This window comes from Procambarus clarkii, chromosome 46 (assembly GCF_040958095.1).
Source record: "Procambarus clarkii isolate CNS0578487 chromosome 46, FALCON_Pclarkii_2.0, whole genome shotgun sequence".
Taxonomy (NCBI): Eukaryota; Metazoa; Arthropoda; class Malacostraca; order Decapoda; family Cambaridae; genus Procambarus; species Procambarus clarkii.
In genome coordinates, this window is record NC_091195.1 from 27,993,068 (window position 1) to 28,010,585 (window position 17,518).

Consider the following 17,518-nt stretch of genomic DNA (forward strand, 5'->3'; position numbering starts at 1 on the left):
ATTTACAGCGTTGTGGTTCGAACACCAGTCGTCAGTGAAGCACTTGTTCCTTGAAGCACTCGAGTTTCTTGAAGTGTTAACTCTGCAACCCATCCTCAGATTGGCCTTGCCCCAGGGGAGACAGGCTGCCTTCCTCACAGCCCCAGGGGAGGCAGGCAGCCTTCCTCACAGCCCCAGGGGAGGCAGGCAGCCTTCCTCACAGCCCCAGGGGACGCAGGCAGCCTTCCTCACAACCCCAGGGGAGGCAGGCAGCCTTCCTCACAGCCCCAGGAGAGGCCGCCTTCCTCACAGCCCCAGGGGAGGCCGCCTTCCTCACAGCCCCAGGGGACGCAGGCAGCCTTCCTCACAACCCCAGGGGACGCAGGCAGCCTTCCTCACAACCCCAGGGGAGGCAGGCAGCCTTCCTCACAGCCCCAGGGGAGGCAGGCAGCCTTCCTCTCAGCCCCAGGAGAGGCAGGCAGCCTTCCTCACAGCCCCAGGAGAGGCCGCCTTCCTCACAGCCCCAGGGGAGGCCGCCTTCCTCACAGCCCCAGGGGAGACAGGCAGCCTTCCTCACAGCCCCAGGGGAGGCAGGCAGCCTTCCTCACAGCTCCAGGGGAGGCAGGCAGCCTTCCTCACAGCCCCAGGAGAGGCCGCCTTCCTCACAGCCCCAGGGGAGGCCGCCTTCCTCACAGCCCCAGGGGAGACAGGCAGCCTTCCTCACAGCCCCAGGGGAGGCAGGCAGCCTTCCTCACAGCCCCAGGGGAGGCAGGCCGCCTTCCTCACAGCCCCAGGGGAGGCAGGCAGCCTTCCTCACAGCCCCAGGGGAGACAGGCCGCCTTCCTCACAGTCCCAGGGGAGGCAGGCAGCCTTCCTCACAGCCCCAGGGGAGACAGGCCGCCTTCCTCACATCCCCAGGGGAGGCAGGCAGCCTTCCTCACACCCCAGGGGAGACAGGCAGCCTTCCTCACAGCCCCAGGGGAGACAGGCAGCCTTCCTCACACCCCAGGGGAGACAGGCAGCCTTCCTCACACCCCAGGGGAGACAGGCAGCCTTCCTCACAGCCCCAGGGGAGACAGGCAGCCTTCCTCACAGCCCCAGGGGAGGCAGGCAGCCTTCCTCACAGCCCCAGGGGAGACAGGCAGCCTTCCTCACAGCCCCAGGGGAGACAGGCAGCCTTCCTCACACCCCATGAAAGACAGGCAGCCTTCCTCACACCCCAGGGGAGACAGGCAGCCTTCCTCACAGCCCCAGGGGAGGCAGGCAGCTATGGGAGTCCTCGTGGACCAGCAGGTACCCACGTTCCCAGGAGTCAACAGTCGTGCTTGGAACACGCAAACATCGATTCTCGTTCACCATCTTTTTAAATAAGTTTATTGCTTTAACAGTGTCGAAATGTTATTGTGGGCGTGGGGGTGTATGCCCTTACGAGGCAGCTCCTATTGGTCCATACGAGGCAGCTCCTATTGGTCCATACGAGGCAGCTCCTATTGGTCCATACGAGGCAGCTCCTATTGGTCCATACGAAGCAGCTCCTATTGGCCCTTACGAGGCAGCTCCTATTGGTCCATACGAAGCAGCTCATATTGGTCCATACGAGGCAGCTCCTATTAGTCCACACGAGGCACCTCCTATTGGTCCACACGAGGCACCTCCTATTGGTCCATACGAAGCAGCTCCTATTGGTCCATACGAGGCAGCTCCTATTGGTCCACACGAGGCACCTCCTATTGGTCCACACGAGGCACCTCCTATTGGTCCATACGAAGCAGCTCCTATTGGTCCATACGAGGCAGCTCCTATTGGTCCATACGAGGCAGCTGCTATTGGTCCATACGAAGCAGCTCCTATTGGTCCATACGAGGCAGCTCCTATTGGTCCACACGAGGCACCTCCTATTGGTCCATACGAGGCAGGTCCTATTGGTCCACACGAGGCAGCTCCTATTGGTCCATACGAGGCAGCTCCTATTGGTCCATACGAGGAAGCTGCTATTGGTCCATACGAGGCAGCTCCTATTGGTCCACACGAGGCAGCTCCTATTGGTCCATACGAGGCAGCTCCTATTGGTCCACACGCGAGGCAGCTCCTATTGGCCCTTACGAGGCAGCTCCTATTGGTCCATACGAGGCAGCTGCTATTGGTCCATACGAAGCAGCTCCTATTGGTCCATACGAGGCAGCTCCTATTGGTCCACTCGAGGCAGCTCCTATTGGTCCATACGAGGCAGCTCCTATTGGTCCATACGAAGCAGCTCCTATTGGTCCATATGAGGCCGCTCCTATTAGTCCACACGAGGCAGCTCCTATTGGTCCATACGAGGCAGCTCCTATTGGTCCATACGAAGCAGCTCCTATTGGTCCATACGAGGCAGCTCCTATTGGTCCACACGAAGCAGCTCCTATTGGTCCATACGAGGCAGCTCCTATTGGTCCATACGAGGCAGCTCCTATTGATCCACACGAAGCAGCTCCTATTGGTCCATACGAGGCAGCTCCTATTGGTCCACACGAAGCAGCTCCTATTGGTCCATACGAGGCAGCTCCTATTGGTCCACACGAGGCAGCTTCTATTGGTCCACACGAGGCAGCTCCTATTGGTCCATACGAGGCAGCTGCTATTGGTCCATACGAGGCAGCTGCTATTGGTCCATACGAGGCAGCTGCTATTGGTCCACACGAGGCAGCTCCTATTGGTCCATACGAGGCAGCTCCTATTGGTCCATACGAGGCAGCTGCTATTGGTCCATACGAGGCAGCTCCAATTGTTCCACACTGATATGACTGAACGGAAATAGCTAGACGCATTTCCTATCATCTAATGCACCTGTTCACCTAGCAGTGAGTAGGTACCCATAAGTTAGTCAGCATGTTGTGGGGTTGTACCCTTGGCGGGGTCATTAATTCAACCCTGGAAGGGAAGGGGGCAGACCTAAACATAAGCCTAACTTGTATATACAATCTGGCTACCTTTCCCCGACCGAATTCTTACATGTACGTGTTCCAAACAGATTTGAATGATATATCTGAAAGCAAATCATCAAATCAGCAAATCAAGTGTTCAGCCTTGAACAAAACTGGTTTTAAAGCAACTAAAGGTTTCAACTCTTTTAACCCTGTCGTAGCTCAGTCGATGAAGGCAGTGTCTGGAAAGCTCCCGGACGCAGGTTCGAATCCTCGTCACGGCCCTTGTGGATTTGTTCATTTAAGTAAAGCGTATAACTATATTATAAAATGAAAAATGAAAAGAAGTTACGTATGAAAAAGTTCATATATGAGCTTATATTCAAATATTTGAACAGCAGATTAAACGAATTTCGGATTAAAATGAACATCGGATCAAACGAGCATCGGATTGAACGAACATCAGATTTAACAAACATCGGATTATTAAACGAACATCGGATTAAATGAACACCGGATTAAACACACATCGGATTAAATGAACATCGGATTAAACAAATATCAGATTAAACGAACATCAGATTGAACAAATATCAGATTAAATGAACATCGGATTAAACGAACATCAGATTAAACAGATATCAAATTAAACGAACATCGGATTATATGAACATTGCATTAAACAAATATCAGATTAAACAAACATCGGACTAAACAAATATCGGATTAAATGAACATCGGATTTAATAAACATTGGATTAAACACACATCAAATTAAACAAACATTTATTAAACAAATAGCAGATTAAACAAACATCGGATTAAACGAACCTCGGATTAAACAAACATCGGATTAAACAAATATCGAATTAAACAAATATCGGATTAAACAAATATCGAATTAAATGAACATCAGATTAAATAAACATTGGATTAAACACACATCAGATTAAACGAACATTGGATTAAACAAATAGTGGATTAAATGAACATCGGATTAAACGAACATCGGATTAAACAAATATCAGATTACATGATCATCCGATTAAACGAACATTGGATTAAACAAATATCGGATTACATGATCATCCGATTAAACGAACATGGGATTAAACAAATATCAGATTAAACGAACATTGGATTAAACAAATATCAGATTAAACGAACATCGGATTAAACAAATATCAGATTAAACGAACATTGGATTAAACAAATATCAGATTAAACGAACATTGGATTAAACAAATATCAGATTAAACGAACATTGGATTAAACAAATATCGGATTAAATGAACATCGGATTAAACAAACATCGGTTTAAACAAATATCAGATTAAACGAACATCAGATTAAACGAACATTGAATTAAACAAATATCGGATTAAACGAACATTGGATTAAATAAATACCGGATTAAGCAAACATTGGATTAAACAAACATTGGATTAAAACATACATCGGATCAAACGAACATCAGATGAAATGAGAATCAGATCAAACAAGCATCGGAGTAAACATACATAACTTAAGATCAGTTGAACATCAGATTAAAGAAACCTAACCCAACCAACCCTAACATCAACCGAACATGGGATCAGATCAGACGCACACCTCACTCAAGGAACGTAAGATTAAATGAAAATAACTTGATTTATTTATTTTATTAAAGAAACTACAGATAAGAAACATAATTATAAAATACTCTCTGTGAAACATTGTACATTGTCCAGGTACAGTCTGGACCACACGCTGAACAAACAGTTCAGGAACAGTCTGTATTAAACACAGAGTTCAGGAACAGTCTAGACTGAACAAAGAGTTCAGTCAGTGTGGTCCAGTGTGAGTTCGCACACTGGAACACTGAACTCTCTGAGTTCAGGAACAGTCTGGACAGAACAGAGAGTTCAGGGACAATCTCGACCACACTCTGAACAATGAGTTCTTACACAAACACAAGTGCAGCATACACTGTAACTAATCATAATGCCTTTCAACGCAGAAATGAAGAAAAAACGCGTGTTGAGAACTATGCCTCTTCAACGCAAGCAGAGTTAACTGTCATTGTTATGGCGTTAAGATTCCTTAAACGAAACATTAATGGCGAAGTGATCTGCATTGATTCAAAAGCTAGTCGCTGAGATCAAGAGAGCTGTGAGAGTACTAACCAACCAGGGAAGAGTCATCAAGTTCCTGTGGATCCTCTCCCATGTTGGAATATGTGGGAATGAACGAGCAGGTGTGCTGGCTGCTGAAGGCGCTGAAGGAGACCATATTGAATACTTCATACCCAAGACTACTACAAATTAGAGGTATTGTCAGGCAACATCACCGTGACAAGGTAACTGAGGAAAGGAGGATAGAAGCACAAACCAGTGAATCTGCACGATGGTACAACATGGTTGCAGCTGGCATTCCCCAATCATTAAGGATGAAGAGGAGGTGGACGCGGGAGAGAATCAGTAATAGCAAGAATCCGTCTTGGATACAAATATCCATGGAGATACAGAATGGAAACAACAGCTGAGCAGAGGAGTTGCAGAATCTGTGAAGAGAGTGATGGACACCGCCTTGACCACTATCTGCGTGAATATGAACATCTGAGAGACATCAGAAGTATGTGTAGAATAATAAACCCCACATTGTTTGAATTAGGAAAACACTCTTTGTCAAATATTGATACTGTTCTTAAGATTCCCCCATTTTGCACCCGCAAGATAACGTAAGCTTTTAAGGGTTGACAGATTTTAATCTTCTTGTTTGAGGAGCTGTTCACTTGAGACAGTTAAGCAAGTCCCAGCTGTGTCTGGGTACAAGTGACAGGATGAACAACCCAGCGGGTTTTCTTCCTATTGGGGAGTGTTGTACATGCTGCTATGGCGGTGTGTCCACTCACAGGATGAGTGGCGCTGCCCAATACTGTCACTATGGCGGTGTGTCCACTCACAGGATGAGTGGCGCTGCCCAATACTGTCACTATGGCGGTGTGTCCACTCACAGGATGAGTGGCGCTGCCCAATACTGTCACTATGGCGGTGTGTCCACTCACAGGATGAGTGGCGCTGCCCAATACTGTCACTATGGCGGTGTGTCCACTCACAGGATGAGTGGCGCTGCCCAATACTGTCACTATGGCGGTGTGTCCACTCACAGGATGAGTGGCGCTGCCCAATACTGTCACTATGGCGGTGTGTCCACTCACAGGATGAGTGTCGCTGCCCAATACTGTCACTGGCGGTGTGTCCACTCACAGGATGAGTGGCGCTGCCCAATACTGTCACTATGGCGGTGTGTCCACTCACAGGATGAGTGTCGCTGCCCAATACTGTCACTATGGCAGTGTGTTCACTCACAGGATGAGTGACGCTGCCCAATACTATCACTATGGCAGTGTGTTCACTCACAGGATGAGTGACGCTGCCCAATACTATCACTATGGCGGTGTGTTCACTCACAGGATGAGTGACGCTGCCCAATACTGTCACTATAGCGTTGTGTCCACTCACAGGATGAGTGGCGCTGCCCAATACTGTCACTATGGCGGTGTGTCCACTCACAGGATGAGTGGCGCTGCCCAATACTGTCACTATGGCGGTGTGTCCACTCACAGGATGAGTGGCGCTGCCCAATACTGTCACTATGGCGGTGTGTCCACTCACAGGATGAGTGTCGCTGCCCAATACTGTCACTATGGCAGTGTGTCCACTCACAGGATGAGTGTCGCTGCCCAATACTGTCACTATGGCAGTGTGTCCACTCACAGGATGAGTGTCGCTGCCCAATACTGTCACTATGGCGGTGTGTCCACTCACAGGATGAGTGACGCTGCCCAATACTATCACTATAGCGTTGTGTCCACTCACAGGATGAGTGGCGCTGCCCAATACTGTCACTGGCGGTGTGTCCACTCACAGGATGAGTGTCGCTGCCCAATACTGTCACTATGGCAGTGTGTTCACTCACAGGATGAGTGACGCTGCCCAATACTATCACTATAGCGTTGTGTCCACTCACAGGATGAGTGTCGCTGCCCAATACTGTCACTATGGCGGTGTGTTCACTCACAGGATGAGTGGCGCTGCCCAATAAACTCGCCCCTCAGAATTAAAGATTAAATTAAAAAATAAATAAATTCACAAACGCATTTGGTAGCTCTCTCACGAACTCTTCTGAGAATATAATAAAGTATAAGCACCCATAAACAAGATTTTTTTATGTATATAAAATATTAAAGGTTCGGTTCAGTTAGAATGTTTCCATAACAACGTGAGTCAGGTCGCTTTTGTTTATCAACATGGCTTTGTTTACCCTGGGTGCTGGTGTGCCACGTCTGGGTGACGCAGATTCAGATTCAGATGTTTATTCAGGTAAGGTATATACATTCAAGTGATGTTACATTAAAGGATTGATATATAGATAGAGCTAGTACATACAATGCCTAAAGCCACTATTACGCAATGCGTTTCGGGCAAGAAAAACATTAATATCTAGAACTTAATACTAATTGAGCATAAAGAATAAAAAGTGTTGAGAACAAATACAAATAAAGATAAAAAAAAGGGGGAACATGACTGAAAAAGCAGCACAAATACAATAGGTTGACAAACAGTGTTGATTAAAAAAAAAAAAAAAAATAACAGACTTGGGTTGACAATAGAGGAGTTAGGTAGATTACAGGGAATTTATTAGGTAGTGTTTAGTTTTTATCTTAAACTGGTTGAGAGAGGTACAGTCTTTAACATGGTTGGGAAGGTCATTCCACATTCTGGGCCCCTTGATTTGCAGAGCATTTCTAGTTTGATTAAGTCGTACTCTAGGAATATCAAAACTGTATTTATTTCTGGTGTGGTGCTCATGGGTTCTGTTACAACCTTCTATGAAGCTTTTAAGATCAGGATTGGCATTATAGTTTAGCGTTTTATATATGTATAATACACATGAGAGAATGTGCAGTGACTTAATATCTAACATGTTAAGAGATTTGAGTAGGGGTACCGAGTGATGTCTGGGGCCAGAGTTGGATATTGTTCTAATAGCGGCTTTGTGTTGGGTAATTAGAGGACGTAAGTGATTTTGGGTAGTAGAACCCCAAGCACAAATACCATAGTTGAGATAAGGATAGATAAGGGAGTAATAGAGAGTCACCAGGGCAGGGCGTGGTACATAATATCTGATCTTAGAAAGAATGCCCACAGTTTTTGAAACTTTTTTTGATATATTTAGAATGTGTCCCTGGAAATTCAGCTTGTGGTCAATGAGAATGCCAAGGAATTTGCCATCTAATTTGTTACAAATTTGGGTATTGTTTATTTTGAGATTTATAAGACTAGAGGATTTATTGCCAAACAGAATATAGAAGGTTTTGTCAATGTTAAGGGTGAGTTTGTTGGCAGTTAGCCAAAGATGGACTTTATTTAGCTCAGTATTTACTGTGGCATTTAGAGCAAGAGGGTCAGGACTGGAGTAAATGAAGGTTGTGTCGTCAGCAAATAGAATTGGTTTGAGGTGTTGGGAGGCATTTGGAAGGTCATTAATGTAGATGAGAAAGAGGAGAGGGCCAAGTATGCTGCCCTGAGGAACACCAATGTTGATGGGTAGGGTGGGAGAAATTGTATTATTCACAGAAACATATTGGAGCCTGTCAGTAAGGTAGGACTCGAGGTATTGTAGGGAGTGTCCTCTGACTCCATAATGATGTAATTTAAGAAGAAGGTTATGGTGGTTGACAGTATCAAAAGCTTTACGCAGGTCCACAAATAACCCAACAGGGAACTCCTTTTTATCAAGAGCTGTATGAATCGAGTTAAGCATACTAATAAGTGCATCGTTAGTGCTTTTTTTGGGTCTGAAGCCATATTGGGAAGGGCTAAGTATATTGAGTTTGGCTAGATATGAGTAAAGCTGCTTGTATATAAGTTTTTCAAAAATTTTTGACAAGTTTGGCAGGATTGATATAGGTCTGTAGTTGTTAACATCTGTGGGGTCACCACATTTGTGGACAGGCGTTACTCTCGCTTTTTTTAGAATATCTGGAAAGGTTTGGAGTTCAAGTGACTTGTTGAAGAGCAAAGCAATAGCAGGGGCTAAAGATCTGGAGGCTTTTTTGTAAATTAAAGTTGGTATCTCCTCAAGGGCACCAGACTTGGTTTTAAGGGAAAGGATTATTTCATTGACGTCAGTGGAGTTAATAGGCTTTAGGTACAGAGACTGTGGATAGTTACCTGTAAGATAGTCCTTAATGTCAGTACTGGAAGATGGAATATCATTTGCAAGGGATGAACCAATGGAAGAGAAGAACCTATTGAACTCTATAGCAGAATCAGAGGCTGAAAGCTGACCATCGTTATTAGACAGGAGAGTCGGTTTGTTATTTAAAGATTTCTTTGATCCCAATATTCGTGAAATTGTGCTCCAAGTTTGTTTAATGTTGCTCTTTATTTGAGTAAATTTATCTTCGTAGTATTTAGTTTTGGCTCGTCTAATTATCTTAGTTAGCAATAATGAGTAATTCTTTGAGAATTCTTTGGAGACAATTCCTAACCTATACTTCTTCTCAAGGTCGTGTTTTTTGTTAATGGATTTCAGTATTCCCTTTGTAAGCCAAGGATTGTTAAGCCTTTTGCTTGTGACTTGTTTTGTAAGCCTAGGACAGTGGGTGTTATAAAGGCTAAGAGTTGTTTGTAGAAAAGATTGCACTGCTAGGTTGATTTACCTAGGGGAGTTTACGCAGGGGAGTTTACCCTGGGTGCTGGTGTGCCACGTCTGGGTGACGCAGGGGAGTTTACCCTGGGTGCTGGTGTGCCACGTCTGAGTGACGCAGGGGAGTTTACCCTGGGTGCTGGTGTGCCACGTCTGGGTGACGTAGGAGAGTTTACCCCTGGGTGCTGGTGTGCCACGTCTGGGTGACGCAGGGGAGTTTACCCTGGGTGCTGGTGTGCCACGTCTGAGTGACGCAGGAGAGTTTACCCTGGGTGCTGGTGTGCCACGTCTGGGTGACGCAGGGGAGTTTACCCTGGGTGCTGGTGTGCCACGTCTGAGTGACGCAGGGGAGTTTAACCCTGGGTGCTGGTGTGCCAGTCTGAGTGACGCAGGGGAGTTTACCCTGGGTGCTGGTGTGCCACGTCTGAGTGACGCAGGGGAGTTTACCCGGGGTGCTGGTGTGCCACGTCTGAGTGACGCAGGGGAGTTTACCCCTGGGTGCTGGTGTGCCACGTCTGGGTGACGCAGGGGAGTTTACCCTGGGTGCTGGTGTGCCACGTCTGAGAGACGCAGGGGAGTTTAACCCTGGGTGCTGGTGTGCCACGTCTGAGTGACGCAGGGGAGTTTACCCTGGGTGCTGGTGTGCCACGTCTGAGTCACGCAGGGGAGTTTACCCGGGGTGCTGGTGTGCCACGTCTGAGTGACGCAGGGGAGTTTACCCGGGGTGCTGGTGTGCCACGTCTGAGTCACGCAGGGGAGTTTACCCGGGGTGCTGGTGTGCCACGTCTGAGTCACGCAGGGGAGTTTACCCGGGGTGCTGGTGTGCCACGTCTGAGTGACGCAGGGGAGTTTACCCTGGGTGCTGGTGTGCCACGACTGAGTGACGCAGGGGAGTTTACCCGGGGTGCTAATGTGCCACGTCTGGGTGACGCAGGGGAGTTTACCCGGGGTGCTGGTGTGCCACGTCTGGGTGACGCAGGAGTTTACCCTGGGTGCTGGTGTGCCACGTCTGAGTGACGCAGGGGAGTTTACCCTGGGTGCTGGTGTGCCACGTCTGAGTGACGCAGGGGAGTTTACCCGGGGTGCTGGTGTGCCACGTCTGGGTGACGCAGGGGAGTTTACCCGGGGTGCTGGTGTGCCACGTCTGGGTGACGCAGGAGTTTACCCTGGGTGCTGGTGTGCCACGTCTGGGTGACGCAGGAGTTTACCCTGGGTGCTGGTGTGCCACGTCTCACCCTCCCCACAACAGCTCCTTAACTCCCGGGAAAATATTCACTATTAGGTGAACAGAAGCATCAGGTGTAATGTGGAGGTGACAGATGTCTCTGCCTGGAATAGAACTTAGGTTCCTAAGTTTACCTGAGGGCCACTAACACTAGTGGCCTCAATGAGGACAGGAAGCCGGCGGCTTGTCGAAGGTCCCCCCCATGTGCCTTAATGATCGTCTTCAGTTGTACGTTAAATGTTAACACAGTTTTGTTATAGTGTCCAGCCCAACAGAGTCCAGCCCAACAGAGTCGAGCCCAACAGAGTCGAGCCCAACAGAGTCGAGCCCAACAGAGTCGAGCCCAACAGAGTCGAGCCCAACAGAGTCGAGCCCAACAGAGTCGAGCCCAACAGAGTCAAGCCCAACAGAGTCAAGCCCAACAGAGTCGAGCCCAACAGAGTCAAGCCCAACAGAGTCGAGCCCAACAGAGTCGAGCCCAACAGAGTCAAGCCCAACAGAGTCGAGCCCAACAGAGTCAAGCCCAACAGAGTCGAGCCCAACAGAGTCAAGCCCAACAGAGTCGAGCCCAACAGAGTCGAGCCCAACAGAGTCGAGCCCAACAGAGTCAAGCCCAACAGAGTCGAGCCCAACAGAGTCAAGCCCAACAGAGTCGAGCCCAACAGAGTCAAGCCCAACAGAGTCGAGCCCAACAGAGTCGAGCCCAACAGAGTCGAGCCCAACAGAGTCAAGCCCAACAGAGTCAAGCCCAACAGAGTCGAGCCCAACAGAGTCAAGCCCAACAGAGTCGAGCCCAACAGAGTCGAGCCCAACAGAGTCGAGCCCAACAGAGTCAAGCCCAACAGAGTCGAGCCCAACAGAGTCAAGCCCAACAGAGTCGAGCCCAACAGAGTCAAGCCCAACAGAGTCGAGCCCAACAGAGTCGAGCCCAACAAAGCTCGACTCTGTTGGGCTGATACATTTGTATCTGAAATAATCCCATGAAGTAGCCTAAATGAACAGTCACACACAAATGTTCTCTTAAAGATGTGTGTCAGATTTGCCAGCTAGAACCAACTAGAGAAGATGATCACACTAGACGTATTGTCTATTGACGACGACGACGACGACGTATTGTCTATTGCGACGTATTGTCACAAATAACTATGAATTAATCAGGAACATAATGATTACAAATACCTGTTAATCAAATCAGAACCTAATTAAAGTACAGACAAGTAAGGGATAACAGTCACAGCCAGGCCCAAATCCTAGAAAAGGAGAATTCAGCAAATTCAATTTCAATTACAAACATATGAGAATGAATGGGGTGGAGAATGAATTTAGGGAAATACCCATAACATGCGACATAATCAGGAAGAACATTGATAACCTAAGACAGGGGCCTCGTAGCCTGGTGGATAGCGCGAAGGACTCGTAATTCTGTGGCGCGGGTTCGATTCCCGCACGAGGCAGAAACAAATGGGCAAAAGTTTCTTTCACCCTGAATGCCCCTGTTACCTAGCAGTAAATAGGTACCTGGGAGTTAGTCAGCTGTAACGGGCTGCTTCCTGGGGGTGGAGGCCTGGTCGAGGACCGGGCCGCGGGGACACTAAAGCCCCGAAATCATCTCAAGATAACCTCTCAAGATAAAGTCTCAAAGGAACTAGCAGAAGAACTATGCCTGCTGCTGAAATTACTTTTCACGAAATCTCTAGACCAAAGGAATATGTCAGTTGCTTAATTTATAAACTGTACTTGTGGTCGATCTCGAACCCATTGTTGATGTGACGACTTATACTGAATGTTGTAACTAGCTCATCAAGATTGTAACTTGCTTAGCTAAATGAATTGTGGGGTTCAGTCTCTGAACCTATTATATACATATATAATGAGAGATATATATACACAGAGATAATATACAACTCATCACAGAAATCCAATATATAGGAAAAGAAGCACACACAATCTAGGGCTGTCAATCACCCTAAATTGGATACCAAGTCACATTATCATATATGATAATGAAAGGGCAGACTCGCTAGCAAAAACTGCCATTACTCTACCTGTTGTACAGGTTCAAATACCTGCAAGTTTTTCACAGATTAAGGAGAAAATCAAGAAGGAAATACTCCCAACTATATTGACCAAACCACACACTAGAAAGTGAAGGGACGACGACGTTTCGGTCGATCACAATCGACTTGAGAATGGTCCAGGACGGACCGAAACGTCGTCGTCCCTTCACTTTTAAGTGTGTGGTCTAGTCAACATACTTCAGCCACGTTATTGTGACTCCTCGCCTCCACTCACAACTATCAAAAGTCTAAAGTCTATAACAACAAACACCCCAGCAGGCAGACTACTCCTGGTGCTCTCTGAGGTTCTACACGTTCAAAGACATGCTACTAAGTGGCTCCCAGAACTGAAGGGCAAGAGCTACGAGGAGAGGTTAGAGGCATTAAATATGCCAAAACTAGAAGACAGAAGAAAAAGAGGTGATATGATCACTACATACAAAATAGTAACAGGAATCGATAAAATTGATAGGGAAGAATTCCTGAGACCCGGAACTTCAAGAACAAGAGGTCATAGATATAAACTAACGAAACAAAGCTGCCGGAGAAATATAAGAAAATTCACTTTCACAAATAGAGTGGTAGACGGTTGGAACAAGTTAAGTGAGAAGGTGGTGGAGGCCAAGACCGTCAGTAGTTTCAAAGCGTTATATGACAAAGAGTGCTGGGAAGACGGGACACCACGAGCGTAGCTCTCATCCTGTAACTACACTTAGGTAATTACGAAGCCTCATACACTGTATATGTGGGTCTTGGTAGGATGCGTGACGGAGGTCGTGCAGCCTAGTGTACACAGCGTGTAGTCACACCTTGTTTCGTCTAGCGTAGCGTAAATATTAATGCGGGTTATTTTTGGGTGTAAGCCAAGTTTTCAGGAATTATTATTTTGTTATGATTATTATTATAAGTAAAGTCTTATAAACTCCTTCAATTATCACCCGCAAAGGTCTTTAGCAGTTTTATTTACTTTGTTTTACAGTTTTTTATTTATTTAACCCTTAAACTGCTCAGCATAATGGGGTATAATTCGAAAAATTACTTAAAAATGTTAAACAAATTTCCAGCTTATTGGCTTCAGTGTCGTGAAACTTTCATCAAAATATTTTCAAAATTGACTTTAGACGAATATTTAAAAAAAAAAGTTTTATTGATAAAGAAAACAGCTCCTATTAACTGGAAGTGCTGGATAATGCGATAATAAAGTGATGCAAGAACCTGTCCGACACACAAAGTAGAAGAATAGTAATAAAGTGTCCACAAAGTGGATATACAGTTGATGCCTTTATAGCATTGGTGAGTTAGTTTAGTTCATTTTTTTTTTTTTTTTTTTTTGAGATATATAGAAGAGTTGTTACATTCTTGTAGAGCCACTAGTACGCGTAGCGTTTCGGGCAGGTCCCTGGAATACGATCCCCGCCGCGAAGAATCCTTGTTACAACCAAGTACACATTTTACTGTTGCGTTAAACAGAGGCTACAGTTAAGGATTTGCGCCCAGTAAATCCTCCCCGGCCAGGATACGAACCCATGACATAGCGCTCGCGGAACGCCAGGCGAGTGTCTTACCACTACACCACGGAGACTGCATTTATTATGCACCCCATACCCATCTTGTGGGCGGTAGTGGAAAGGGTTACAGAGGCACATAATGGGCTCAGGGACTGAACCCCACAACTCATTTAGCTAAGCAAGTTACAATCTTGATGAGCTAGTTACAAAATTCAATATAAGTCGTCACATCAACAATGGGTTCGAGATCGACCACAAGTACAGGTTGTAAATTAAGCAACTGACATATGAGTAATACAAAATAACACAAATAATAATTAGTATGTTATTATGCTCTATTTTGTTATATATCATATTAATACATTGCCCAATGTTATTATCAGTTACTCTCAACAATGTCCAAAACATATTTTTTTTAGGGGGAAATTTTTTTTTAGGTCATTAGTTTTTTTCCTCATTTGTTTATTATAATAATAATAATAATAATAATCTTTATTTAGGTAAGGTACATACATAAAGAGATTTACAAAGTTTGTTGGCTTTATAGATAGAGCTAGTACTTCCAATGCCTAAAGCCACTATTACGCAAAGCGTTTCGGGCAGAATTATCTGAATTTGTTGTAACTTCTTCATCCTGGAGAGTGCGTACCCCAACCCGTTCTCGCAAATTTAATATGTCAATATTGACTTATTAGTTGCGTGCATAGCTGACATACTAAACATAATAGTTTCCCTTGAAAATCTTCATAGAAAACACCGACCTTACCTAACCTACTTAGTATGTTAAAATAAGCATCTTATAGCTTCGTAATTACAATTGTTACTTATCCTATTATAGGTATAGGTTAGGTAATAATTGTAATTACGAAGCAATAAGATGCTTATCTTAACATACTAAGTAGGTTAGGTAAGGTCGGTGTTTTCTATGAAGCTTTTCAAGGGAAACTATTATGTTAAGTATGTCACCTATGCACATATTTAATAAGTCAATATTGACTTATTAAATTTGCGAGAACGGGTTGCGTACCCGTACCAAACTGTGTGAAGACAGAATTATATTGGTCAACAAATAAATCAGTTACAACTCTCAAAACTTGGCACTTTGAATTTTTTGGGCTGACTTTTTCACTGATTTCAAACTCTATTTTCCTTGTTTCAAAGGAACAAATCCACAAGGGCCGTGACGAGGATTCGAACCTACGTCCGAGAGTATCCCAGACGCTGCCTTAATCGACTGAGCTACGACATGGTATAAGAATGGATTTGTTCATTTGATGTATCACGCAATTGTGATTTCTGTGTGTAATGAAGTAAGAGCGAAGAGGGAGAACGGCCTATTGACATAGCTCGAGTTCATGGGGGAGTTGTGTAAAACCCTGGTTTGTGTCTCGGAGAGGCTGCAGGATCCGTTGGTAAATCAAGATGATTTCCCGGTTGCAATTCTTATACCATGTCGTAGCTCAGTCGATTAAAGCAGCGTCTGGGATGCTCTCGGACGTAGGTTCGAATCCTCGTCACGGCCCTTGTGGATTTGTTCAATATTGACAATATTATTTAGTGTGGGAGTTGGGGTCAGAATAGATGAAGGTAATATCGTCAGCAAATAGTATTGGTTTAAGAATGTTAGAAACATTAGGCAGATTATTGATGTATATAAGAAATAGGAGAGGTCCCAAGATGGTGCCCTGTGGCACTCCAACGGTTAATGGTAGAGTGGGAGAGGTTATGTTACTGATGGCTACATATTGGTGCCTGTCACTGAGAGAGGAAGGAATATGATCCACAGCAAGACCTCGGATACCATAGTGGAGAAGTTTAAATAAGAGGTAGTTATGATTTACAGTATCAAATGTGTATTCATGAGTGTGATGCCACCATTAAATCATAGATTAGATGTCACCCAAACCCCGCTGCACTTCGAAGTAGCCATATACAGTATACCTATTCTGAGCTAAACCTTAATTCCTGGAATTCCACATTAATCAATAATTTGTCAAAACTCGATATCACCGGCCCTTAACATTATTTGGAGACTGAACATAGATACTGGTGTTATTCCCGACATATTTAAAACAGCGGAGATAGCACCACTCCATAAAGGAGGAAATAAAGCATAGGTAAAAAATTATAGACCGATAGTACTAACATCGCACATCATAAAGAAAGACTTCATATCACTTTGAAAAGAGTGCTAAGAAGTAAGATCACAAAACACATGGAATCACAGCATCTCCATAACCCCGGACAACATGGTTTCAGAACAGGGCGCTCTTGCCTGTCGCAGTTGCTGGACCACTATGATATGGCATTAGATGCTATGGAAGACAAAAAATATATTTCGATAAGGCCTTCAAGAAATGTGACCATGGTGTTATTTCACACAAAATGCGCCACCAAGAGTGAACTAGTCAGCAATGTAAAATCCGGACCATCAACCGTGAAGAGCTCAGTCCCCCAGGGCACTGTGCTTGTTCCAGTACAGTCCCCCAGGGTACTGTGCCTGCTCCAGTACTGTCCCCCAGGGTACTGTGCTGGCTCCAGTACTCAGTCCCCCAGGGTACTGTGCCTGCTCCAGTACTGTCCCCCAGGGTACTGTGCTGGCTCCAGTACTCAGTCCCCCAGGGTACTGTGCTTGTTCCAGTACAGTCCCCCAGGGTACTGTGCTTGCTCCAGTACTCAGTCCCCCAGGGTACTGTGTTTGCTCCAATACTCAGTCCCCCAGGGTACTGGTGGGTATTTTGAGAGTACTCTTTCTCATCCTCATATCGGACATAGACAAGAACACTACCTATAGCACTGTATCATCCTTTGCAGATGACACTAGGATTTTCATGAGAGTAGGCAACATAGAGGACACGGCAAACCTGCTAAGTGATGTAAATCAGAGTCCTTTAGTGAGCAACAGAAAATAATGCTATGTTTAATGAAGATAAGTTCCCGCTCCGACAACATAGATAAAAAGAAAATATTAACACGGAAACCATATATAAAATGCAGTCAAATCACATTTTAGAACGGAAATGGAATATAAAAGATTTGAGATTGTCAGAAGACCTTACCTCTATAGATCTACATAATAATTTACACGTGGAAAATATTAGAGGGGCTGGTCCCAAACCTGCACACAGAAATAACACCACATGAGACCAG

The 17,518-nt window shown here is 45.5% G+C and overlaps 2 protein-coding genes across 2 annotated transcripts in view; one reads left to right on the forward strand and one right to left on the reverse strand.

The window, feature by feature from the left end:
* The window catches only part of LOC123770564 (mucin-2), a 40,198-nt gene that overhangs the window by 19,946 nt on the left and 2,734 nt on the right, over window positions 1-17,518 (reverse strand). The gene's annotated exons all lie outside the window — the stretch shown is intronic.
* LOC138350587 (sporozoite surface protein 2-like) lies at window positions 11,041-11,787 on the forward strand. The gene has a single exon (XM_069301609.1). It carries the CDS (start codon window positions 11,041-11,043, stop codon window positions 11,785-11,787), a length of 747 nt encoding a protein of 248 aa, XP_069157710.1.